Source organism: Phaenicophaeus curvirostris, chromosome 12 (assembly GCF_032191515.1).
Source record: "Phaenicophaeus curvirostris isolate KB17595 chromosome 12, BPBGC_Pcur_1.0, whole genome shotgun sequence".
Classification (NCBI taxonomy): domain Eukaryota; kingdom Metazoa; phylum Chordata; class Aves; order Cuculiformes; family Cuculidae; genus Phaenicophaeus; species Phaenicophaeus curvirostris.
Genome location: NC_091403.1, coordinates 18,067,838 through 18,094,716, shown reverse-complemented (window position 1 = coordinate 18,094,716; position 26,879 = coordinate 18,067,838). Strand labels below are relative to the sequence as shown.

The following is a 26,879-nucleotide window of genomic DNA, read 5'->3' as shown; positions in this document are numbered from 1 at the left end:
CACCCATGATATCCTCTGATAGAACTGCTCATCTTTGATCAGTGTTTTGCAGAAACAGTGGTCTGTGTTCCAAGTGGAAGTTCCTGTATGGTGGCCTTTGACCACCCTCAAGCCATTAACCTCTCTGCACTTTTCCTCAAGCATAATTCAGTCAATGTGGGCTTTATATTAGCTTGATTAGCCTGAAAGTGCAGGGCCTGAGGGCGTCTCACAGGGATGTCTTTGAAACTAAATATATATCTGCAAGTTACACAGATTTGTTGTGCGTGTAAAACTTAAGTCATCTGCCTTGTCAGGCTCTCTCATCTCAAACTGCACGACCACTATTTATTATTGCTTTGCTGATGTCCGCTCAAAGGGCAGATCAGAGTTGCAGCCTGGTCTGAGGCCACATCAGTTTTTCTCTGTGTTCCTGTCACAAATTTCTGCCGTATGGATTTGTGTGCTGTCTTACACAGAACTGTACTCCCACACCCTGACCTCTAGAGCTGACCTGAAATCCGGAATGCACTCAGAATCATTTCTTTTAAGGATTCCACTTTATCTCCCTTGTATTCATTGTTGTTTATTAATCACTCTAATAGAGAAGACGTGCTTGAATAGAGGTAAATGCAGGTCACACAGTACCTATGATTCTGCTGTCCTTACAAAAATTAACATACTAGACAAGCTGCTTTCTGGATTCTTACTATTCCCAAAAGACCGAGAAGTTTGACCACGTCATCCTTTGGCTACTCTCCAAAACTGGTGGAGGAGGAGCCCAAGGGAAGGAGTTTGAGGCATTTGTCCCTGCAGAAAAAACACCTTGAAAAACAACATTGAGCTTGCGCACATGTATGTGGGTTCAGAGATGCTATCTGAAGGACAGTCATTTTTATGGCAAAGTTTTTTTGCTGCATGTAATCTCAGCTTCTTAGGAAAACAAATACGTTGTCTGTGTGCAGAGGGCTGCTCCCTCCAGTAACGGAGTAGCTGTTTCAGCCCAAGTGCCCAAGGAGCAGAGGTCTCTAAGGTAATTAATTACCTATGGAGTTTAGGTTTGAAATAACAAAAGGGAAAAAAAAGGCTTGGATGGAGGAGGTTGTGCCCAGTATGGTAAAAGCTAAATATGTGCTCTTGTGCAAGGCATCAAAGAATCCATCCTGGCAAAATGACTATAACTATCCCAAATAAGGAGATAGCTTTAGGTAGGGCTTGCTGTCAGAAGGAGATACAAAGTTATCAGGCTTCAGTGGTTCCAATCTCCAGAGCTGCTCCTTTATCAGCCGCTCTAGTCGGATTAACTGTTTAGACTGTTTCATGAAGCAAAAGCAGTTGGGAGTTTGGTTCTTGCAGCTTATGGAGTGAAGAAGTTTTCCCCTGTTGTTCCCTCTCAGAGCTGATGACTAGCTGGCATTTCGCTCGCTGAGTCAGTGTGCTGTGTGCTTGATCTCTTGGCTTTGCTGTTGAGCTACAGGGAAGCGTTTCCCCACAGATTTCCTGTCCTGACATCTCATTGCTGTAATTTAAAATGTCTAAGATGGAGACACTAAAAGTGGTTGGGATACGGATTTGAGATGCCCACTGACTTCGAAGAGTAGGTCACTCTATGTTCTTAACTCCTTGAAATTTGAACCTGCTCTTCCTTAACTCCTTACCGTGACTCAGACCATAGCTGTCATACCAGAACAGTGATGTAGCAGACTGTGAACTCTCTTTCACCCACGGAGGCAGTGGAAGAGTTAAGAAGGCAGGGCTGTAGCTCCCTGGCTCCCGGGGCGCTTTGGCAATCCCAGGACCAACCCCGAAGGTAAACATTAAGGTGCAGTAGGTGTATCTGCGCAGAGTTCAGCCCTCTTGCTTACAGCTTGCACAACTTGTAGCACCCCAGAGCACTGTGGAATCAATGGCTCGCCAGAGTTTCAAGACATGATTAAAAGACTCAAGAAGGCCCTGAAAGAATTTCCTTTAATGGGGAATTGTGTGAGTGAGTACAGTGGGTGAGTTGGTATTTTTTTCTTTCTTCCTTTCTAGCTGTTGGTTTACTTTGGCAAAATGCTTCTGAGCTTAGGTTTAGTGTATGTTCTTGCATGTGTCTGGTTTGGAGAATGAGTATGTTCTGTCCCTCACCCATCAATACTAAACAATGACTTTGAGATAAGATAATTCCTGGTTTGTGGCAATGGCAGAACTGTAAAGCTATTAGAACTTATTTCTTCTTAAATAAGAAAACACTCCTATGGCAGGTGTATGTATATGAACTACAGCAACTACAGGTCTTTAGTTTAATTTCTCATCATCTTGAGAACCTCATTACCCCTTTAATTTTGTGTGTTCTTTACTCTGAAGCAATATTAGTTTAACTCTTTAATGTGGATATATTTATGGCACATGGAATGATCTTCGCACCATTTCTATGCATGGTACTAAAAATGAACAATTTTAAGCTGATTAAAGATTACACCTTTCTACCATTTTTCTTCTTTACTAACAAGTTCTAATGAGTTCGATTTGTATTGGCCTGCACTGAGAATTCTGATCTGAATAGAAACAGCATGTGCGCTGCACTGAACCTGGGGTCTTGTGTTACGCAAAATGCTGGCATGGTTTAACCTTTGTGTACAGCCTGGATCGCTGGGGGATTGTGCAGCATCGCTCTCGGCAGTTCTGCTTTGGCAGAGCCCGGCGTATGCCTACAGTTGTGTTAATTCTTTGGGGAAGTCTTAAATCTTTACACAAAAATGGAGTTTCTGTGCAGCTACCCGATGTGGGGATCGTGCTTGGAAGGAAGTGCATTACTCCTGTCCTTTATGGGAGTGACAACTACTTAAAATCCTGGCTGCTCTGTTTGTCGAGGCTGTAATAATGAGCACAAGGGAACAGGACACATGATTTGGCCTATAATGGGTATAAAGGCACAGAAATATTTTTATTCAGACATGTTTTTTGTGGCATGTTATTGATAATTGCTGCTACATTTTCAATAAGATTGGAGTTTTTTTAATAAACCTGAACTTTTTTTTTAATCTGTTGATAACGCATAAGCTTTGAATCATGCTGCAATAAATATATCCATGGAAACTGATCGAATCCACAACTTGCACTGTTTTGTGCTATAAGTCATCACAGCTTGATTAAAACTTCACAGCTAAGAGCAAGCACAGAACATCTTCATGACCTTTTGCAGCTGGCCTAATGCAGATGGATTTTAATCCTGGAGAATTTTATATGGGAAGTAGATTACTGGCTTAGATGAGCTACTGCTCTGTTTCCCAAAGTCAGTTCCCAAAATCCAGACAGTATATGAACAAGTATCTTTAAAGTTTTATGCATTCACTAGGACTTGCTATATCTTGGTGTCCTTGTTTACAGCAAAATTGTCCTGATTGGCAAAAAGTACCTTAAACTCTGCTCTCCTGGGCATCCTGTGCGTTTCGGGCAGAATCAGGCATCCATACGGTAAAGTAGCCAGCTGTAAAATGCGTTATTATGCACAAAAATGTGTTATTATTGTACAAAAGGCATGAACCACTACATGTTATTATTTCAGTTAAAAGGTTTTTTCTTATTATGAAGGAAAATAAATATTGTAGAAAATTGTTCTTTAAAAAAAGAGGATGAAAGGAGCTCATTTCTTTACCCGCTCATCCCCTCTCCTGCATAGGTATTTACTGCTGTGTTGCCAGTAGGGTCTGATAGCTTTGGTCTCCAAGTGATTTTGTTGTGCTTGTTTCAGTCAAGTGCCCGATGATGCAACGCTGGAGGATTTATCCCCTCGCGTTCCCAGGGCCGTGTTTGTGAAGCAGGACAATGGCGGCAGCGCCTCGGTCATACCAGTATCATCTGTCCGTGTCCCGCAAGGGGAGGAAGAAAAGGAAGAAGCTTCAAATTATCCTGACTTAAATCCTTGCAGTGCCACGTACAGCAACTTAGGTAAGTGTGTTCTCGCAGAAGAAGGTTTAGATTTGATCTGATTTTGGGTACTTTTCCAGGCGGTGAAGAACCTTGTACTCTGAACAGCTCAACACATTTTCGGAAGGTCAGTTTTTAAAGACAATGTTTTAGATATTATTTTCTAGAAAATAAATCTGTTGTCTCATTCGGAGATACCCAGCCAAACAGACTCAAAGGTTTTCTTTCCTGTGATTTTACAACTGCTTCTAATTGCTCTTAATGATAATCATCTCAAATACTCTTGAAAGGCACATCGGTTGATGTATTTAGAAGAATTTTTATCAGAGAGTTAAACCTGAAAATACAGAACAAATTACCTAATGTTCTTTTAGAAATTATTAGAAGATTTCAGTATTTTTCCAAACTTCAACAAAAGATAGGACTTTCTTAGAGCATCAATAACTGCTAAAAGATTTGGAGTCATCTTTTGTTGACTGAGCCCTTTCTTATCCTAGTTTGAGAGTTTACTTCTGCTCCTTCAGCAGAGTTTAAAGTATGACTGTCCTGAAGGTACTGCACAACCTGTTCAACTGTCACTGAATTCTTGGCTTCTGTTAAAAAGATATTCATATGCAGGGTTTCTCTGGAAGATTAGGGAGACAAACAAGCAGCTCCCAATATCACTATTATCAGCCTAATTTTCTAAAGTGTTTTGATTTGAAGTACTGCAAATGTAGGAATATCTACAGCCAGATTATTCTAGAAAAATAAAAAGCTCTGATGACCTGTTTTTCAGCAGGGCTCCCGTCCTGTGAGCACGCTGACTTAGCAAACACTTGAAGAGTAAACTGACTGCACTGAGATGGCTCACCAGTGCAGGGTTTGGCAGGTCCACGCAGGTTTGAGGGATCAAGGACTGAATTTTAAACCCCCAGGTGCATACATTCCTTTGATGTTTAGTGATATTGTTGCATTGTTTTGCTTAAATGTGAATTAGTGGCAAACCTATTAGTGTGTTCTTCTAATGGAATGTTAATTAGGTATCATTTATAAAACATCAGGAGGAAAACTGTGCTGCCCAAGAGTGATACTAACATCTACAAAGAAGTTATAACTTCAGGGAGGACAATTAAAATTTTTATTTCCATGGTGAAATTATTCAAAGATATGATTAGTTCTCTTCAGGTTATTGATGCACACATTTATATCTGTGGCTATGTATTTTCTTTATTTACGACGCAGCTACATTGCAGATACAATCCAGGTAGTAGATCTGACTACATAAAAACTATTTGTAGCATCAATAGCCCATGTTCCTAACCAGACTGGCATACAGAAGGATCAACGTGTATGAAATATCACTTTATCCTCATGGTGAGCTGCTGGTTTTAAGCCAGAGTGCTCATACAGTCAAGGGATGACCTGCCTTTCATGGCCAAACTAATGATACTGTGAATCTTCTGTTTAAATTTTACTCAGTTTTCTTATGCAAGAAAATATGGCAGCTGCTTCCTCGTGCAGAGTTAGGCATGCATCTGTCCTTAGAGCTCTGTCCTTCCCACAGCAGCTCACAAACTGGGAGTAATAAACTCATGGGAAATGCAATAAAATACCAGTAAGCACTGGAGCAAGTTGTCCAGAGAAGTTGTGGAGTCTTCATCTGTGGAGACAGACAAAACCCGCCTGGGCCTGGACAACCTGCTCCAGCTGACCATGCCTGAGCCAGTCTACCTCAAGAAGGCCCTTCCAACCAAAGTGATTCTTTGATCATTTCCTCTAGTCCTTGGTTTTGCCAATGTTGTCCCTGTGTGCAACTGCTCCTTTGTGCAATCAGAAAAAATGGAAACCCTTAGCATTTTATGCAGCAGCATCTCCTCATCCTTGGGTCCCTTTCAGACTTGCTGTCACCAAAGTAAATTTTAGGTGTGAAAGAGTTAAGTTAATGTTTAGGCTTGGCTTGGTCTGTCTTGGCAAGCTTGCTGCTTGTTGTTAAGAGCAATGCTACCCTAAATGGCACTGAGTTCTCTGGCTGCTGTTCAAACTCTTTTCTGGTTTATTCGAGCAACCTCACTTTCTAATTCCGATGGCTATCAAGGGATTGCTGGATAGGAGTACAGAATAATTCCTGCTTGTTTTCACAGCTTATATCACCTAAGCAGCAAAATCAGAGATTTTGTAGAATTAACAAATGCTGGTGTGTGTGACTGAAATAAAGGATAGTAGGAGTGTATGTAGTATAATAAAGGTATATCACATTTGACTCCTGCTTCAACTGCAATTGTAACTGCAGTTGCCTTTTTATAGCTACACACTGCAGTCTGTGATTTGTAAAATATCTCAGGTGAACATAACATTTAATTCGCAGCATAATGCACAATATTCAGTTATAAATGCTTATCTCATACATATTCTATGTTTTTATTGAAAAGCAGATAATACCATGCCCTTGCTTTGATAAGTGTCTGATCTTGAGTTGTGATGTGTCAGATGGAATTTTATGAACAGAAATAATGGCAAGCTTTGGTAAATTCTTATCAGCCGTCATACAATAGTTGAGATCAGGTACTGCCCTCAAATATATTTGGTTTTGGCCTTTGGATGGTCCCACAGGAGTTGCCCCATCATCAGCTTATAGTCCTGCCAACAAGAACTGCAAGCGTGCCAGCCCATATTTGTCAGGAACCAAACTGCAGATGCCAAATTTGAGAAGAACTCATGTATAAAATCTGGGTTAGATTTGTTGGGTCATTTAACACATAAAGTCTTACCTCTAGGAATTAACAAAAATCCAAATATAGCAAGCCTTACGGGATTCCTCTGGGAATCAGGTACAACACAAAGGACTTGAGGCTTTTATGAAACCTGTCACCGTGATGACAGGATAGAAGAGTCCAGTATGTTCACTTCATTATGGAAGGAGGGGAGAGGTCGTGTGTATCTCATATTCACCCTGCAACTGCTATGACCATAGTCAAGCCCTGGTGACCACAGTGTTAGAAGAACATCTATGAAAACCCAGATTGTATGCAATCTAAAGAAAAGCTTTGAGAATGCCTAGTGTTGTGGCAGGCACTTCATTGGGACTTATTCAAGAAGCTGAACCTTTTTAGCTCTTCAAAGAAACAGTCTGGCTTGCTCGTGGTGTGAATGTTCATGTGGTGGGTGGAACTGTGATGAGGGATGCCTTTGGTATCAACAACAACAGATTTAACAAAATTTAGTGGCTGTCAGTTCAATCTAGATGCAGAAACAAATGTTCAGAGTGTAAGGTAGGGCCTGGATGTTTCTTTTTTAAGGTGTGCCCTTATTGTAACAGAAGTTAATTCAGGTAAGCCCTGGAGTTTATCATGAGGCAGACAATAGACTAGGTAGTTAAAGTCCTTTCCTTTACTGGCCTTAACATTTTTCTATCTTAGTCTGAATTTGTTGGGGTAACAGACTTGATTGAATTTGCATCACTATAAGGCTAATTTTCTAGGTTTCATGATTGCTGACATTGTAAAAATTCCCAAATCCCAGCATCTGCCGTGGCGTGTTGCCTCAGTCAGCGAGTTAGAGCAGGGCAGTGGGCTTCAGCCTGGCTGGCAAGGAGGTAATGGCATCATTGTTGACGAAACCTACCAGTTCAGTGACAGACAGTGATTACAGTATCAGTGTGATGCATTTTGTATGAGATATAATTAATACAGATAGTGTCTGTAACGTGGTGCAATGGGAGGCAGGTAGCAAGACCTGACAAGTCACCAAGGCAGACAGGCTGTTGTGTCTGACGCGTTTATTGACCCAGTGCCTGCAGCCCAGGTTCTGTGCATGGTCCCACACTGCAGGTGAGAAACTGGAGGGGCATCAGGCATGTTAGTTCACAAAGGTCAGCTTGATTATATTATCATTCTGGTAAGATTTTATCTATTAAATTAACAATAAACATGGAAACGTGAGTATCATATGGGATTAACGATCACGTTCATGTACTGAATAATTTTATAGAACAGTGTGTTGCAAGTACTGTGTTTGGTGGAAAAGGGGCTCTGAAGTCTGCTGGTTGCTTTTGCAGTGCTTGGAGGATACTGCTGAGCCTTTGTGGGACTTTTCATGGCTGGTTATTTTATCAGTCAGGGTAAAAGTTTATTAAGGATTCATGTTTCTTGTACTGGTATCATAGATTGGTAGAACTGATCTGCTGCTTATACAGAGCAATCTTTTTCCAGGCTCTGTATTATTACAAAAATGCAAGATTGCAAAAGGTGATCAATATCCAGGCACAAGGAGGAGTAAAGGACGACGGCAAGGGTTAGGGCAAGGGTAGAGAGTGGAGATTTATACAGTGGAGGCAGCCAGCCTGTGGATTGTACTTAGTCAATACCTAAATCATCCTTTGTAACTATACTTTCTAACATGAGGATTCGTGGACATCTGACTCCATTCCTGGGTGTTGGGAAAAACAAGTCAGCGGAGGCTGCCAAAGCCAGCACTGCTGGACTGCCCAGCCCCATCACACAGGGGCTTTCCTGCAGACACGTAAGAGCTGCTCAAAATTCTTCTTTCTCACTGGTCTCCACTGTAAAGAGTCCGCAGTTCTGATTTTAGTGCTATTGGGGTTTTGATAGATGTGGTCTTGGAGGATTGGTTACCCATATTGTCACGCATGATCATTACCTTTTGCTGTTCAGTGCAAAACATGGAAGTTCTGTCACACTGATGGGATAAGTTGAGGAATGGCAGAGAATCATTTTGGTCATTTTAGCCCTCTGGGTCCTGTTCATTCATGTAAATCCCTGCACTAGGGAATTAGAGATTAAATAGTACTGTAATGGTCACTGAAACCGAGAACAGAGTTAGTAATCCTGCCAATCCTCTGGTTCCCCCTGTGAACACTAGGGTATTGTTTTCAGCTATGTTTTCTAATTGACTTCTTCTCACAGGGGACGTTACCCTTGGATGAGAGATGGTAATGGCATATAATCAGGAAAATGCTTTCAAGAATAAAGGGAAATGTAGGGTAGATTACCACATCAGGAGTAAAATGAGTCTGGGGAGAGCACAGAAGCTGCTGTCATTGGTTTGTTGGACTACTGTATGTTCTGAGTTGTAGAGCAATAGATGGCTCAGGAATAGTTCTGTTCAGGGAAGGATGGACGCATGCAGCCTGTCCCCGACTTGGCTTGCCTAATTCATCATTAGTTGTTTTCCCAAATAAAGAAGCGTTTTCTTTCACAGTTCTGAAATTTCTTAAGTAGGTATACTGTTGATCTGGTCTGAGCAGAAAAGAACGATACACTGACTGTGAAGAAATCTAAACAATAATTATGTGTGTCATTGCTCTACGAAAAAAAATGCTTAAGGGACATAAATTTGAATTAAACACAAGCTTAGTGTGTCAGATGCAATAGTTTCATGAGCTAACGTAAGTGGGTTGTAATGCAGTCTGATGATAAATCATTTACCTGGAAAAATAAAATTTAAATGCTTTTTTTAGGGCTAACTTAGAATTTCAGACCTCTGCATGGTGTCTGGACACTTAATATTAAAATGTCAATAGCGTGGTGAGTTTCTCTAACGGAAGATGTTACTGCAGTGTAGAATCACTTAAAGCTCTCCAAAAAGCTGCTGTCCATACGGAGTTGTTTTTTCCTGTCTTTGAACAGCCTGGAAGGCACTTTAAAGATCTTTGTAAGTAGCAGCCTGGTATTGTGCCTGTTCCTCCCCTTCATTTGCCTCCCAAGAGCATAGCTGAGACTGAACCCTGTAATGCTGGGGAGTCTGTGCAGTGGGTAAGGGAGTGATGGGCTTTAAGCACACAAGAGGAGAAAGAGACAAATGCTCTGCCAGCACACGTATGCAAAAGAGCATTCTTGTGCCTACAGGGTCAAAATTTAAGACAACCTTTTTCTTGCTAGACAATGAATTTAAAAAACTGTGGAACATTCAGTATCGCATCCTGCTTGGGGGAAGCTGAGCTGGCAAAACTGGCCCAGTGGGCATGAGAGAAGTGGACAGCATTGAGAATTTAGCATAAACACAGCTCAGAAACGAAGCTTTTCAAACATGTAATATAGATGGATAGGTTTCAATATGGAAACTGTCGTTGCGGGGAGAAACTATGCTGCAACACCACAGGGCTGCACAAACTCATTTTCCTCAGCTGAGAATATTTGAAAAAGTAACTACATAATGACTTGTACATGCAGTTCTCTGCATCTGCCACCCCCACCACATCTGCAAAGACAGCTTCTAGTTAGGAAAACCTCCTTCAGTTGTGTTTTGATGTCACAGCTTTAATAGCTACGGAAAAGCAACAGCAAAAGTCACCGGTTGCATTTGCGTGGCTGGCTTGTGGAGGATGGGGCCATTAAAGCAGACAGGACATAAGAGAATCAAGAGAAATGCTGTTGTAAACCTTACCATTCTCAGAGGGGGCTTCTGCTGCTACTCCTGGAGAGGTGCATCTTGCTCCAAGTTGTTTTCTCGCTATTTCCCTCTAGCATCTGTGCAGCCCTTGGCTTAGCAAGTCGCACAAGCAACACATATTGGGAAACAGCCTCCTGGAATAGCAGCCTCACTCAAACCCCAGCAGCCAGGCAGTTTTAGTGTAGTGGGGTATAGGGCAAGAGTGAGAAAACAGGCAAGTGATCTTTAACATGGAATGTTGCTGGGGGAGAAGTACATAGGTCACAGATTTTGTAAGAGTCAGCAACTATGAAAGATGATACAAGTTCGGATGAGTGAAAAAATTGGATACGAAATAAAGGCAAACTTGGTTTAGAACCATACAAAAGACTGTGGCATCTGGATGTGCGTGCCTGGCATGCAGACACCAGTCCTGCCTTTGTCTCTGGATTGTGCTTCTCTTGGCCCGTGCCAAAGGCCCGTGCTGCTTGCTGTGCCAGTGTTACGGTGCTGCCGTAGAATGCCCCCATCCATACCCAGATCAGAAAGGAGCAGGCAGAGATTCCCCTGAGTGTTAATTTTTTTAAGCAACCTCAACGGTGATTTGAGAGACACACACGAGGATCCTCCAGCATTTCTAGCTTTTGAGCATTTTTATGTTGTGGGAACTAAGAAGTGATGACCCTGGGTAGCAGTCCTACGCAATCTTCCATGATGATCAGACGTGCACAAAGCTAATAGAACTTCCTGCTCAAAAATCAAATTTTAAACATTCAGGCTTGTCACAGAATCCATAAGGCTCTTCTGAGGGTTTCTTGAGCTTTAAAAAAAGATAGAGATAGAACTTTCACTTGTGATGTCATCTCCTTGGAATGACTGAAAAGAAAGAGGATGATTGTTAAGAATTCAAGAGCCAGGGCTGCTTTGTGGATCCATATAAAAATACAGTCTTCTCCAATCTTCTGAAATTAGGAAGGCCTTTTCCGCATTCTAACCCAGCATTCCAGGCTCCTGTGCATCCTGACCAAGAGGATCTTAGATTCTGTAGCATTAATAAAAATTGTAACGGCATATCTCAAAGTGTCTTTTTTCTCTTTTCAGAGACTTCAGAGTCATTTATTATTAATTATGGACATAAGTGATGCAATTCAAATCTGCAGCTGAGATCCCCCCAAGTCAGTTCAGCGTTCTAGTTCCATCTTCTCTTTACAAAGATTCAGCATGCTATGAATAGTCAAATACTTCTAGTGACTTTGTACCTATGGTTCCCTTTTAGGAAAGATGTTCAGCTGCAATTACACAGAGCATCCACTTCATGTCTGCTGTGTTGCAACTGTACAGATTGGCTGCTTACTTTACCACGACAGTCAATGAACCTCACAGGGGTAGTAGAGAACTCAAAATAATTTCTCTGAAAACAGCACTTGATTATTAAGAGTGGGAAAAATTCTCATTTTGATATGAGTAACAAGTGTTTAATTGTCCCAGAGCAGGAAGTTGGTAATTTGTATTGGCTGTTTATTCTTTTTTATCCTGTTCTATATTATTGTTGTTTATTTATTCTTCATTTCCAAGGACTCTGGCGGTTATAAATCTAATTGTCCTCTCTAAAAACCATCCGAAACACATAACAGGAAGTTTATCTTCCCTAGAAGCACACAAATGTTCGAGCCAGCCTGTCAGTGGAGATCCTGTGCTTTTGTGTCTGTAACCTGCCATTTGGAATCTCTTGACTGAATCTAGGTCAGGGTAACCTATGAATGTAGTGTTGCCAATAACGGTACCCGTGGCAAGGGAGACAAGGGAAGTGTGTTAGAGGAAGTCATGGGTGGAAGAGGGAGTTTTAAATTGTAGTGTAAAAAAATATTTATTTGTTTTTGTAATCTCAAAATACGGTCATACTCTTGATTGAAAGCGGTGGCTTCGAACAGGAAGTGAGAAATAATGTTACAGCCTGTGGCCTGCAGAAGGGATTCCAGGAAGCTGGGTGTAATTACTGAAACTGGAGTTTGGCCAGAGTACCAGAAATGACTTCTGGTTTTACTTGCACTTGTTGTTAATCCCAGGTGATATTGAAAGCCGTCATCACTAGCACTGAAACTGATTTTTGTGTATAGACCAAGGCAAATAATGACTGGCTGGCTGACGATGAGTACCTGATGCTGAGCTCATCGGTTCATCGTTTCAAAGATGTATTTAGGTTTTCCTCAGACACTGGTTTGGGAGCGTCCTGGTCAGCAGGTTTTTTTGCCTTAAACATCTTTACAGAGTGCGAATATGAGCAGCAGATGCAAAGTACTTTCATCTTGTTATTATTATTTTTTTATTCCGCAGGCCAGTCCCGAGCAGCCATGATACCTCCGAAGCAGCCAAGGCAGCCCAAGGGAGCCTTGGATGATGCCATTGCCTTTGGAGGACTAGTAGACCAGGAGACAGTGAACAACTTACAGCCAACGCCACCTCCACTGCCAAAGAAAACAATTTTGAGAGCTAACACAGAGCCGACTCCCCGAGACCTCCAGAAGCAGGCTCTGGAGAACAACCTGTGCATTGTGGCCAATCCCACCTATGACATTGACACCAACTGGGAAGCAAGCAGCGCCTGCTCCTCCGTCAGCCTGGAGCTCAAGGTACTGGACAACGAGTCGGGAGATTCCTTGGACAGGCCTGCAGAAAAACTAAGGGCAACCACCTCAGCAACTAACAGTGTTTCCAGCCTAACCACTAGCAGTATTAAGGACCGGTGTTCCAATAGCATGGAGTCTCTCACAGGGAGACGCATCTCGCAGACTAAGCAGGGCAAAGGTGTCCAGAAGCCGCAAAGGCAAGCACTTTATCGGGGGATTGAAAACCGAGATGAGGTGGTAGGTAAAATCCGAAGCCTTCACGCCGATTCACTGAAGAAGCTGGCACACAGATGTGAAGACCTGTTCATGGCCGGACAAAAAGACCAGTTGCGATTCGGGGTGGACAGCTGGTCGGATTTCAGGCTGACCAGCGACAAGCCGTGCTGCGAGGCAGGCGATGCCGTTTACTACCCAGCTTCTTACGCAAAAGATCCTCTCAACAATTACGCGGTCAAGGTAAGAGGGGTTTGAAAAACTGTACTGCTGGCATCAGTGACAGCACATAGCACCAGCAACCAAACTCTGCTACACACCCAGCAGTGACATGTCCTGCAGATGTAAGAGCACTGTGTGCAGCAGTGCTGTCTGAACAGTAAGATTCCCAAGACACAGGCTCTTTCCCCCTGTGTAGCATTGGTGCTGCTGTTTCTTTCATCAGGTTTTATTGCAGTTCCAAAGTTATTAAAGCAAAATCAACCCAGCTCTGTCATTGTTTAATGACACACTGAAGAAAAAGCTGTGTTATTTTAACATGTGTCAGCGCTTCTTTGGAAACTTGCAAATAACAAAATCCTCTGGTTCACTGGCAAGCAGATGATAGCAAATCACCACTCTTAGTTAGGGAAGATCTCAACATTTTCCATGCTCAGGGATTTGTAGTTTTACATATGAGTTCTGGGCTAATTTATTTTTATGATCCCATACATGGTTGTTTTCTCACCAATGTTCATTACCAGCCATTCACAAGCTCTCTCTAGCCATCAGTGTTGCCTTAGAAGCTGTACTGCAAAAAATGGAATTTGTCAGGGTTACTTTTGTGGCCCGTTACTAAACAAACAATTGATTTATGTCTATTTATTCTTCAGTGAACACACAGAAGAAATAACATTATTAGATTTACTGCTAACATATTCATGAATAATTGGCAGCTATCTCTCTAGATGTTGTTACTTTATGGACTTTTACGTGAGTAATTCTTTCTGAGTGCTATATCTTGAAAGTTCTCAATGCTTATCTGGTAGGATGATAGTGAGAAAGACAGCTGCGACTCAGCTCTGTCAGGCATCCTGTGTGACCTTGAGCAAACCATTGAACTGCTGGCTTCTTGTTGCTGAAGCTTAGATAAAACAATTTATTACCCAGCACAGGCATGAGAGGCCTAATCGATTATTCCTTATAGAGCACGTTGACATTCTCAGAAGGGTGATGCTTTACAGGAACATGATGCTGTTACCAACCCTGCATGACTGTTTACAGGAAAGATATAAAAAAAAAAAAAGGTAAGATTGGTGCGATTGATCTGCGCTTCTGGAATGTGAAAAGGCATCTTTTTAAGGTAGATTTGTGGGCATAAGCATTTATATTTCTTTATCTAGCAGGGACCTCTTTTTGAAGAGGTGTGAAATTAAATATGGATGTCCTGTGGACAGCCCATCTAGTGGCACAGAACAGCCGAGAACCCGACCATGAGCAGATCTGGCAGTCTGCTCTGGTTGCAGAACGAGCAGTCTGGCATTACTCACTTTAAGGAAGGGAGTGGTTTTAATACAAAATTGCAAAAATGATTTAAATACAGTGATGTTTCGAGGACCCAAAGTGGTATTTTTCTTTATGGGCAGGTCTGGGTTATCACTGATATGATTCCTTTTTGTGCAGCGTGGATGTGCCCATAAAGTATTCCTTGGCAGGCAAGACCCATGCAGTTGTTCTCCTATCTACTACCCTCCCAAACACAGTTCTCTTGTAGAAAGCTAGTGAGAAGATAGAACAGCAAATAGCATGGTCAAATATGTGCTATGTTTCTTTTCAAAGATAGTGACATCAAAATCAGTGGTGTGCCTAGTGAATCCAAAATACAGTCTTCCTGTTATTTTTGATCAAGTCTTAGAAGTAGCCTTTGGAAGTGTGTATGGAACCACATCTTAGGCCGGGGTAAATTTGTGTAGCTTTTCTGAGTTGGAGAACTACCCAAGCAACACTGGCTCACGATTCAAACAATTCTTAAGTTCTATGATTTTAATACTAGATTTGAGAAAAATTGTGATAATGGGCTTTTTTAATGATCTCTTTGTAGACAACAAGAGATTCACCCCCAAAAGGGGTTAAAAGTCTTAATGTGTAAGTCAAAAAAAATTGTTTTAAAATTTTATCTCCAAAAGTAGAATTATGAAAGCAGTGTTAAAAATTAAGCTTTAACCATTTGGCTGCTGCTGAATTAAATTTAGAAGAATGAACTTTTTGTGCAAAGGAATGTACCAGTGTGCCTCCACCTTCTGGTAGTATCACTGGGGAAAGATGATCTCATTTGGCAGAGAAGGAGCCCACCTCGTTCTGTTGGTGGGGATCTTAGAGGAAACGTTGTTCATACAGGTGTGCTGTTTCAAAGCATTGTATTAGATTTTTTTGCTTCACACTCACCTCATCTGCCAGTAAATAGCTAGTGCAAAAAAGGCGCAGGAAGCCACGTGGAAATTATTTTGACTGAATCATTATAATTAAAAAGAGTGAATAAGTCAGGATCAGAAAACTAGTTTTCCAAATGGGAAACGCACAATTTCCTTTACAAGAAAGGTTTCCATAAATATCCAGTTCCTAAGGTGTTTTTCCTTCCCTGAGTGTAGTACCATCTTCTAAGTAGCTGGCAGATCTGGGACATTATGGATAAACATTCCACCGAAACCACAGCCTTATCAGTGATTCCAAATATGTAGTGGAAAGGTTGCACAAATGTAAAAGCAACAAAGCACATGGGCTTTTTGTACCATGTGTTTCAGGTCTCAGTATCCCTACACGGACTGAATACGGCAGCAATACAACAGGGATCTTCCTAAAAAACAATTACTCAGAATGACTAACTCTTAGGTGGCAGTAGTTGCTGTGTCAGTGACATGGAGAGAACTACTTCCACTTTCAGTATTAAACTCTCCAGGGCATTACCATACAGCGTCATCAACAGGTACACATGGAAATCGTGATTCAGAATCCACACGGAACAATACTGGGGTGAAAAAACAGAAGGGTTGTGGCCGGCAGCACGTGTGTGCTGGCCAGGGGAGGGTGTGGTAACGCAGCTCAGGTAGGATCATGGGAACTGTGAAGGTGCAAACAGCTCAGAAGGAGCAGTTCAAGATGTGTTTCTTTGGTTGCTACAGGGCAGTGGAAGTGCTAGCAGTGAAACCTTAGGATTTTTGTCCCCAGGTACAAAATAGAGCAGTACAGAAGTTGCAGTGTTGGGCTGGGTTTGCCTGGCACTTTCCTAGCTGCAGCTGACAACTGTTTCTTAGTTAGACACAGTCTGACACAGTGTGCCAAGGTGTGTGTCCGGGGATTTGGTTTAGTCTCTCACAGTGTGCTAAGGTGTTTTTGTGAGTGCTTGGTAACTCGATTTCCTAGGGGAGATTCTCAGCAAAGTGTTATAAAAGGCCACCCCCAAATTCCATCCCTCATCCAAATAAAGCTATGTCCATTTAACCTTTAGCCTGTTCTGAGTTCAGTCACAGCAGTGCAGAATTCTCTGTTTTGGCAGATCGTTAAAAAGTCAAAGCTCTTTCCAAGGCCAGATGAAGAAAATGAGGTCAATCAGAGATCAAACTGGCCTCCTTGGAAAACAAGGTTGTGCCAAGAACAAGCTATCAATGTGGGATTAGCGAGCTTTCACTCGACACAGAATTTCATTTGCAGTTGTCCCTCTGTGCAATACAACAAAGCGGCACAGATGGTGCAGTCTTTGTGATCTTCTGTGTTTCTCATTTCCAGCACTTGTAAATTCATTTCCCACAATATTCATCTTGCTTTGAGTTCACTTGACGCCCTGTAAAATGCATAGGACAGAGTGGAAATGAGATTCCCTGCTGGTGAAGTGGAAGTCAGCTGATGGCACAGTAGGCTACTGGACTCATAAAGGAAAAATGAAGGCGAATGCAGAACAGGTTTTAGAAGCTCTGAAACATTAAAATCTTGCTTCTTAGGAGTGAGGCTGAGGTGGAGGATGAAAATTGAAATGACAGGATATAAAGAAACCTGCACTGTCCCTATAAATGTGATGGAAGTTCAGTTGGTGTGGCTGCACTAAAGAAAAGGTACATGATGCCTGCATTCTAGTGAAAAGGAATATGGAATCTTTCCATTCCTTCCTACTCATCTATCTCCTTTTTCCTCACTGCATTCTTGCATCATAAGGGAGGGCTTTTTACCAACGTTGCTTCACCTTTTGAACAATCAGCTCTTTATCAGCTTCAGAAGCAGGGCTGGCCAGACCCTTATCAACACCTTCCTTTTAGCTGTTATCACACACCAGATCTTCCCAGCTCAGCTGATTGCATTTCCTTAAAGCAAATGGTAAATGACTGGTTGAGCCTACTTGCTGTTGGTGGTGTTTAAGTCAGAGTATTTTCACCTTTTGCTTTTCCTGTGCCCAAAAATAGGAATTCAACACACTGTATATGTAAAGGGCCACAGGATTCCGGGGGGGTTTTTTGGTTTTTTTTTAAGTAGATTACTGGAACAGACAAAAGCTTTAAAAATCATACAAAGAAAACTGGGCCATAAATTTACTCACAGTTTTGAAACTGAATCAACTGTCACAAACAGAAAAAGCAGCTATGTATCACCACAAGCAGGCTAAAACACTCACTAATTAGGCCACCGAATTTACAGCTTGTTCCCTAGATCTTTTCAAATGTAAATACAGACTTTGGTTGTGTAACTTACTCTACCTAAAGTCATCTTGAAAATTTTAAGTCTTGGTCATTGAGATGATAGTTTGGGGTGACAGAGGAGTTACTCCAATTTTAAATCCTGGCTTGAGCATTATTGCCCATTAACATATTAAATGCTGGCATTCAGTACTCAGTTGGAAAGAATCCTGGTAGAGGCTCTATCTTAGAAAATTATAAAATAGTGCCAGTTTGTCAGTAAATAAAATTCACATTCTATAAACTGTCTTTGAACAGATCAATAGGAAAACTGAGTTTGTTTCCACTGCTTTCAGTACCTTTTCGCCATTCTCATCAGATATTGGTAAATCAGAATTTGAACTCTGCAATCCGAGTCCCCAAGACCTATCTGGACTCGAGCAGCTGTACTTCTCAGTGAAAAGCTGAAGAGTAGCCAGAGCTTACAGGAGCATCAGATTGCTGCATGCCTCTCCTTTACAAACTGTTTGAATTCCCATTTGTTGTCACGCTCCAGTTTCTGGGTGCTGCTTCCAGACAGCCTGGCTCTCCATTCCCCTTGCAATTACAAACCATCTACTGTACAAATGTTAGTGTTGGTGTAGTCAGCAATTTAACCACCCTTAAATAACCCTGCTGCCTCTCCCACGTCTCACTTCATGTGCTTTGTAAACAAAGGCAAAACACGCATCTCAAATCAGATCTCGGCTCTCTTGTCCTTGCAGATACTGCATGCGTATTCATGTACCCATGGGCTTCCCTGTATTCAGCAGGAGAAGTGGAAGTGTCCAAAAGCCATCGCTATTGGGCACTTGTGGGAATAGAGATTATTTTTCCTCTTTATTGCTAATCTTCCTTAGCAGCAGAACAAGGAGGGGGGAACTGCTTTCATTAATACAGTCATTTTAGTAGTGATTTCAATCAGAATACTGTTTAGTCTTTCTTTTCTGTTTTGTTGCTCTAAAGAGAAAAGTCTGAAACGAAAACTCAGATTTAAGAACTGGCGCTGGGGAAGTTTGGCTTTGCTGTGGATTCAGACTTTAGAGCGGACACTGCTCTGCAGGCTTCATAAACCACATGAAGCTTAAAACATACACTTCACCTCACTTGCTTTGAGTGATCCCAATGAAATCAGTAGAACTAAGTTGCCAGCCTGGCTCCGCTGCAGCTCACGGGCTCCAGTTTCAGTGCGCAAGGAGCACGTGTACAGCCGCTTAACTCACCTGATGGGCAGTAACTTGTTATACCATGCGAACTAAGTCACGTACGATCATTTGATGGTATCCTCAAATAGTCTATGTGTGTTTCCTTGTCTCTCCTGTTGCTATAGATCATTTTTATCTCATTCAAACTTCAAACAAAGCCAGGAGAAGAACACGTAATAAAATTACATGGATAAACAAGTGACTGTAGTGTAAGCGTCACTGTGCATTTACCGTACATCAGCTGCTACATCATCATGGTTGGACTCGATGATCCGGTGGGTCTTTTCCAACCTGGTGATTCTATGATCCTATTCTGACCAAAGTGCAACCTGCCTGAACTGTATTATCTGTTGAATAACTTGAGCCCAGGGAGCGCTGCCTGCACATCTCCGTCTGCGGTTGCCATCCCATACAGCCTGTTTCTGTGCCTTAAGACAGTCTGCTGAGGTCAGTTCAGTGAGGAACTGCTTAGTGCAGGTGTTTAGGGCTTGACTGTGGATACACATCAACAAGGTACATATTGGAAAAAAGTATATAGACTTTGCAGATGTCAGAGTTATGTTGTATCTATTGTGTTTGTTCTCCTCCTCCAGATCTGTAAGAGCAAAGCTAAGGAATCCCAGCAGTATTATCACAGCCTTTCTATCCGGCAGAGCCTGGCTATCAACTTCAACATCCAACAGGACTGTGGCCATTTCCTTGCTGAAGTGCCAGTTCGTCTCCTTCCATGGGAGGATCCTGATGCACCAGAGGTGGAAGAAGAGGAGCAGGAAGAAGAGGAGAAAGGGCCTGAGCAAAAGAACAGAGACGTTCCTTCTAGTTCAGAGGCTGCACAGAAAGACAGCTCAAGCAACCAGGGTACCATCGGCAAGCCACGCAGCCGTGTTGTGGTCATCACGAGGGAGGTCCCCTACTTAACAGTGGCCGACTTTGTGCGAGACTCTGCGCCTCGCCATGCAAAAAGCCCAGATTTATATGAGAGGCAGGTCTGTCTGCTTCTTTTACAGCTGTGTTTGGGCCTGGAGCACCTGAAACCTTATCATATCACCCACTGTGATCTGCGGTTGGAGAACCTGCTGCTGGTTCATTCCAGACCAGGGGGAAGTCCTCCAGGCTCTGAGTCCATGGAGCCCAGTACCAGCACTGCTTGCCCAGCCAGATTAATAGTGAGCAATTTCTCCCAGGCGAAGCAGAAGAGCCATATGGTGGATCCTGAGGTCCTACGGGATCAATCCCGCCTGGCTCCAGAAATCATCACTGCAACACAGTACAAAAAGTGTGATGAGTTCCAGACTGGCATCCTCATCTATGAAATGCTGCACTTACCCAATCCCTTTGATGAGAATCCAGAGCTGAAGGAGAAGGAGTATACTCGTGCTGATCTCCCCAAGATCCCTTGCCGTTCCCTCTACTCTCAAGGGCTTCAACAACTTGCCAGCTGTCTACTGAATCCCAACCCTTCAGAGAGGATCCTGATATCAGAAGCCAAGGGAATCCTTCAGTGTTTGCTTTGGGGTCCTCGTGAGGATTTGTTCCATGCTCTGAGTACATCTTCCAACCCTGCCCGGAGAGATGCTGTACTGCAGAACTGGCTGGATATCAAAAGGACGCTGCTGATGATCAAGTTTGCAGAGAAGTCCTTGGACAGGGACTGTGGAGTTATTCTGGAAGACTGGCTTTGTTGTCAATATCTGGCTTTTGCCACTGTAGACTCACTGCACCGCATTGTGAGAATCATGCAGCAGCACTAGTCTATAGAGCCTGTGGCTTTTCACGAAGCACCCCCTGCCTCCACCCCAGCCCTCACTCCAGCCTGCCCTAGGGCTCACACTTCCTGCAAGTGTTAAAAACCAGCTTAGATATCAAAGCCAGCAACTCTGAGCAAACATCCTGTAGCCAGTGACAGAAACGTCACTTTCTGGCTAGGCCTGTTAGGGATCGATTATAGATACACACGACTGCATTTGGACCAGACAGCGTCATCCATGTCTGGCTGAAAGGGAGAGCAACCGTTGATACCACTATTTCTGCCACTGCAGGAAACAAATTGCCCTCCTCTTCTGGGCAGTTCTGTCAATTCCGGGTGCAGCATTGCTTGATGAATGGCAGTGACCACAAGCAGAGGTGGGTTAGTTGTAAAGGTGAGGTGAATGATCCACCGTACTGCAAAACACTCCTTTGCTTCCATTCCACAAAATTTTCTCTCGGCTTAGTCCCCCACAGGTGGCCTGGACTCTTCTTTCTTTTGGTCTCAACCAGATTCTGATCCGTCGCTTACAGTTTACACCTTCTTTTTTCCTTCCCCAGATGTGGTTGTCCTGCTGATTGCAGCACGTGTCAGTGGGCAGTAAGCATCTGTGTTCAGTCCTCTTTCCTCTGGCCCCCTGCCTAGCCATATCCTTTTTAACCATGGATCCATAACTCCAACAGTGCTGCCTTTATCAGACCATTACCTTTAGCTTAAGACCTCTGCTGTAAAAAGCAGAATGTGCACACTCTGTCTGTCCCATTCCCTACGTGGCATTCACCAGTCTGGACTGATGATGTACCGCGGCTATAACCACGTTCGTTCAAGAACAACACAACACATGGTGGGCAATTGAAATTCCCCTTCCATCGCAAAAGGCACTAAAGCCCGATTTGAAATGGATAGAACATACATAACCTTCTCTGACAATCACTCTTATGAATGGGGGATGAAAGCAACAGCCACCTCTTCTGTTTGATTCTGGTTTGCTCTTGTCACTTGTGCCATATTGCAAAGTGGGACTGAAATTGGCTCTGCTGGCGTGCTGGCAGGAGATGGAAATGTTTAGAGCTTGTCTGTGTGTAGCTAACAGGCCACATGGAGACACTTTTCCTGCAGACGCAGTCCTCTGAAGGGTAAAAACACGGGGGCAAAACACTTGTTTAATTATTGAGGGAGCCATTAAATTTGGCAGCCGCAGCTAACAGTACCGTGATCCATTTTCCCCACAGCGGTGCTTGGCTGCTTCTCTCGTGTCTGTTGGAACCAGTGTTTGCTAATGTTGCTATAGACAACATTTATTCCCTAAAAATGGAACATTGTCAGAATAGCTCAAAGAGCATTGCAGTCAGGGTTTTGGACTAGTGCAGGAATTAGTGAGGATTAAAGAGAGAGAATCTTTAAAAATCTCAGCTTGAAGGAGCTTTTTGTGTTTAGAGGCCGCTGCTGCCTTCCTTCCCTGACCTAACGGCCATCTCCCCTGGAATCTCCGCAACTGGACAGGCGGTATCTTTGCTCAGCATTGTTAGGCTCTGAAGTGGTTCCTGAGTCCTTAAGAACTGATCCGGATGCAGGGAAAAAGTGATAGTGACTGTGCTGACAGGGTGATGGAAAGCAGAGAGTCCTAGTTGTGAGCCTGTGCTTCTCTCCTATGGATCTATGTGCAATTCTTGTATGTATTTTTTAGAGCTGTACATTAGTGTTCACTTTACACACCAGCCTTTATCTGATGCTAGATCTGCAGCCCCTTCCTTTACTTTCCTGGCACATAAATGCACAGATATCCATGTGTTCTTTTTATGGATTGATGTTTCATTTTAATTGTTAAAACTGTGAGGAATCGATTCACTTCAGCCTTGAAACAAATAGCCACTTTATACAGCGTATGCATGCTTGGACCGGATGCATGGAACCTGAACAAACAGTCCTGCAGGCTGACCGTCAGCGGAACTGGCTCTGGATCCACACCGCGCTTCCGGAGGGGTTGAGACGTCTGTAGTGTTGTTCTTCTCTGGCATCTCCCAGAGCTAAGCCGAATCGCGTGTGGAAGCCTACATCGATTGTGCCGTAGTATAGAGACTGTCTTTGTGACCTTCCTAGGGATTTTGTTAAAACTTCTGATGATTATTCTTGTGTTCGATTCACCTGTATCAGTGAAGGATCAGGCAAGGATGAGGATAATATATTTTAATGTGACAATAGATTATTTTTTTCTTTTTCTTTCAGCAAAAAAGGTTAGGATGGCAGCATTGATGCAGGAAGAGAGGACAGTGCATTAAAAGCCCAAGTGCAATGTATGTAGGTGAGGTACTTCAACTACATCAGGAAAGAAAGTTTCTACACTACTGCTGAGCAGCTCGTAGAGGAACCTTTACAAAGAGTCGCAGCCGTTCAGTGCAGCCCTGAGTTACCTGGACACGGGAGGGCAATGCTCTCTTAACTTAAATACACTGAGCATGACGAGTCACTTGATTACTATCTGCTAGCTATTACTCACAGTGTGCTGAGCTATGAGTAGGGCTTCTTGTTCTCTGTGGTCTGGTTTTGTGTGTGTTTTGTAGTGCGTGTGCGCATGTAACTTCTCACCTAACTCCTAGAGGCTGGGCGAGCAATCCTTGGACCACTGGCCATTGCAGTGGGTTCGTTCCTTGGAGCCGGTAGGTGTTGCAGTGTTTACGGACACATGTTCTCAGTGTCACTTTCACGTTGACGCGCACATGCAAAGTTGAATTTTGAATGTTTTACAACCATACATATTTAATGCAGCTGGTCCGAAGCCTTTGTATCTCTAGCTATCCAATTTCCGTTTGTACCTTTTGTGATGAACAAATACTCACTTTAGCTCTGCAGTGTAACCAAGCATGGATAGATGTTCACTACCAATCTCTTTCTTGTGCAGCACTGGGTAAACTTTAGCGATTTGTAATGTTGTGTGTGTTCTTCTTTAAAAAAGAAAGAATGGTCAAGTAGTCGAACATAATCTGGCCTGAGCCGTTCCTTGGGGAGCTTCAGGCTGGCTTGGCAGGTATGCTCAGAACTGATGATTGTAACTGCACATGTGGTGGTTCTCCATCCTGGCAACAGATTGTGCCACCTAAGTATCTGAGAATGTATGCATTAAATTGATTGTAAACAAATCCTAAGAATGCTACAGCATAATTGCTAAGCAAAAGGAAAAAAACCCGCTGTGTTTGTAACTGGGATCCTGTGTATGGCAGGAACAAACCCCCTGGCTGTGCATGTCATAACTTACTTGAATATGTGCACAGATCTTGAATTGTTTTTTAGCAATGTCGCACTTTCAGTTGAGCTCCAGAATAGGAAGAGCTGCAAATCTAAGATAACAGTATTGACTGTAAATATATATTTTTCTATTAATAAAAGCTGTTATTCAAATATTTTTAACATGAACTGAAGATTTTTCCAGTAGAAACTAATTTCTGGGAAAATCAAATGCTTGTTTGAAGAATTATGATGAGTGGTTTCTGATCCTATTAGAGCCATTAAAACTCTCTCTGATGTTACAGAGAGAGCACAGTGATTGGATTCGCAACGTTTAGTGCCTTGTCAGAAAACTAAAATGTAGCTGGTCAGTTGGTGGAAATCTTATTTTCATAATAGCTCTAATAATAATACTGCCCACATTAAGATGCAGAAGACATTACAGAGTTAGATGTTGTACTTCACATGATACCGAGTTGATCTGTTCCCTGAGATTTGGAGTTGAGTTTATGCGAATGAGTCCCTTTAAGCTGCTTGTCGTATAAGATAAAGCAACAAAACCGTGGGCTTCCAAATTCTGTATCTGCCCAGGGAGAGTGATAGTGGTGGCTGGGTCTCAACTGATCCCAGCATCAAACGAAGCCTATTGCTTTGACAATCTACTGCAGACACAGCTTCCTGGAGATGAGGAACCTGAGTAGTCTGGAAGAAGTAGTGAAGGTAAGATCCTGCAGGCAGTGGATGTGCTGCACGCCATGCCCGGTGGTGTGGAATGCCAACTTCTGTTAAAACGGGAGTTCTGAAAAACTACTCCTGAGATCTTGTGGAAAATGGGTGTGGTTTGTATTTCTTACGTCTTCGCTAATTACGTGAGATCTGATCAAGTTATTATCTATCACCAGGTGAAGGTAAAGAGAATCTACTAGTAAAAACTTGGCTACAAATTTTCAGTCATGAGGGAATCCAGAATTTTCTTCTGAAGCCTCTGAAATGTCCAGATAGAGAAGCCTTGTCTCACCTCAGTATTCAGACGTGATGGAATCAATAACTCAAGGCAGGATATCGTGTTGCTGGCCTGCAGGCAAGAATGCATATAGCATTTACAGAAATGTTCCACTTTAAATCTTCTGTGCTCCACACATCCTGGCAGCACCCACGAGGTATGAATGGATCTTCTTGACTTGGTAACACAGGGGAATTCCCACATATGAAAGAGAAAAATGTGTTATTTAATTAAATCACACGTGTGTTAGGGTTCAGCTACTTGGAGGATTTTTTCAGCAGCTTCACACTGTAGGTTCTTAACTTAAGCATGTAAAACCAGTATTTGCTGCTGAAATAAAATGTATCTGTCTAGATTCTGGTGCTGAGATGCCCCACCCAAATTAGTTTTTGTAAGAGCAATTAAATTCATATGTAAATATAAACTAAATATTCCTGGTTTTATTTAAATCAGTTGTAACTTTTCCAAGGGACACAACAGAAACAGAATCAGACCTTTTTCGGCACTTTCCTCCCCCCTTTTCCCCAAAGGAGAACTAAGCTGTTTCTGTGTAGGAGCAGCACTTAACCATTGTTCCACACACAGCCAGGATGTCTGTTTTACTCTGGTTTTGCAGAGGTAGTGTTGGTTCTGCTAAAACTCCTGTAAAACCCAGAGCACGATCAGGGCCCTTCCGTCCAAGCAGACAGATGGGCTGATGACTTCCTTCTGCAGTAAGATAACATCAAAGAAGCGCAGAATAGAATTTTAAATACCTCTATACAAATGCACCTGTGGAAATAGTCTGGTAAGATCATCTGGGTTCCAAACACTTCAAGGGAGGGATCCATAAAGCTTCGCTGGGAGAATCTTGAGGCCCTCTTCCCTAGGAACGAGTCTTTCCCACGGCTGTGCTGTAGAGCCTTTCTCCTGGCCATTGCTGTAGATTTCATTATTCACCTGGATGCAGCATTAGGAGGATGGTGGGTTTGAATAGACACAGAATGTAATTTAAATCATTCCCTGTAAGCCTTCTCACATTGGTTCTCACTCCACGTTTAGTTGGGAACTGCAGAACTCTTCCCGATTGAGCAGAGTTGCCCGTGAGGAATGAAACGCTTCACTTGCCTGGATGCAAGCGTTTTGCCACTCTGCTGAATTTCAGAATTTGGTTTGTACTTCAGACTAGAAATACTTTTTTCCCATAGACCCCAGGGGAAGATTTCAGGGATTTAGGAGAGGTTGGACCTTTTTTTATATGGAGGAAATCTTTGTTCATAGATACAGATATACATACATATATATGAGTGCGGGTGGGCATGGGTTTATATATGTATGTATATGAGTTTTTGTATCCCAAAAGTATTCTGTGCTCCTTTTTGCTTGAAAATATATATATTATATATTGTATATATAATATATATTTAAGAGAGTGTAAATTTGAATATAGGAACCTCATAAATAACTCCTCTTCAAAAATTACTCAAAACTTCTGTTCCTTTGTCCTTTGCCTTGTTGGTATCAGAAGGTTTTGCAGTTGAAATCCTTGGGTTTTTTTCTTTTAAAACTTAATTATGCTGAGCATTGAAGACTATGTTCTTGTTTTTAATAAAAGGGGGAAAATTATTTTTAAATTAGGGGTGCAAAAATCAATGGACTTTTATAAATGGGATTTCTTTAAACCCCTTGAATAAGGGTTTGTTGTTTTCGGTTTTAATTTCGACTCCATTCTTGTGGGTTATTTGTATTTGGAATTCCTGGTTGCATTGCTTTATCTGGTGCTTCATATCGATATGTACACGTTTTTATATAAATAAGTATATAAACTTCAAGCCTTCCTTTGTGAACAGGGGCGGTTACACTCTGGTTTGCTGTGGTACTTTGCTGTGTACTCTGTGGCATTCATGTTACTGTGTAAATAAACTAGTTTTATTACACTCCAAA

General features: G+C 42.4%; 1 protein-coding gene across 2 annotated transcripts in view; it reads left to right on the top strand.

Moving 5' to 3' along the window:
- Positions 1–26,879, top strand: part of PEAK1 (pseudopodium enriched atypical kinase 1) — a 112,296-nt gene extending 85,417 nt beyond the window's left edge. Inside the window, exons 4-7 of one of the 2 annotated variants that reach the window (XM_069866875.1) lie at positions 1,863–1,979; positions 3,716–3,912; positions 12,595–13,343; positions 19,578–26,879. In XM_069866875.1, coding sequence (XP_069722976.1) covers positions 1,863–1,979; positions 3,716–3,912; positions 12,595–13,343; positions 19,578–20,735 — 2,221 coding nt within the window. In that variant the 3' untranslated portion in view covers positions 20,736–26,879. The remainder of the gene's footprint in view (positions 1–1,862; positions 1,980–3,715; positions 3,913–12,594; positions 13,344–19,577) is intronic. The other variant, XM_069866876.1, reaches the window with a different exon arrangement.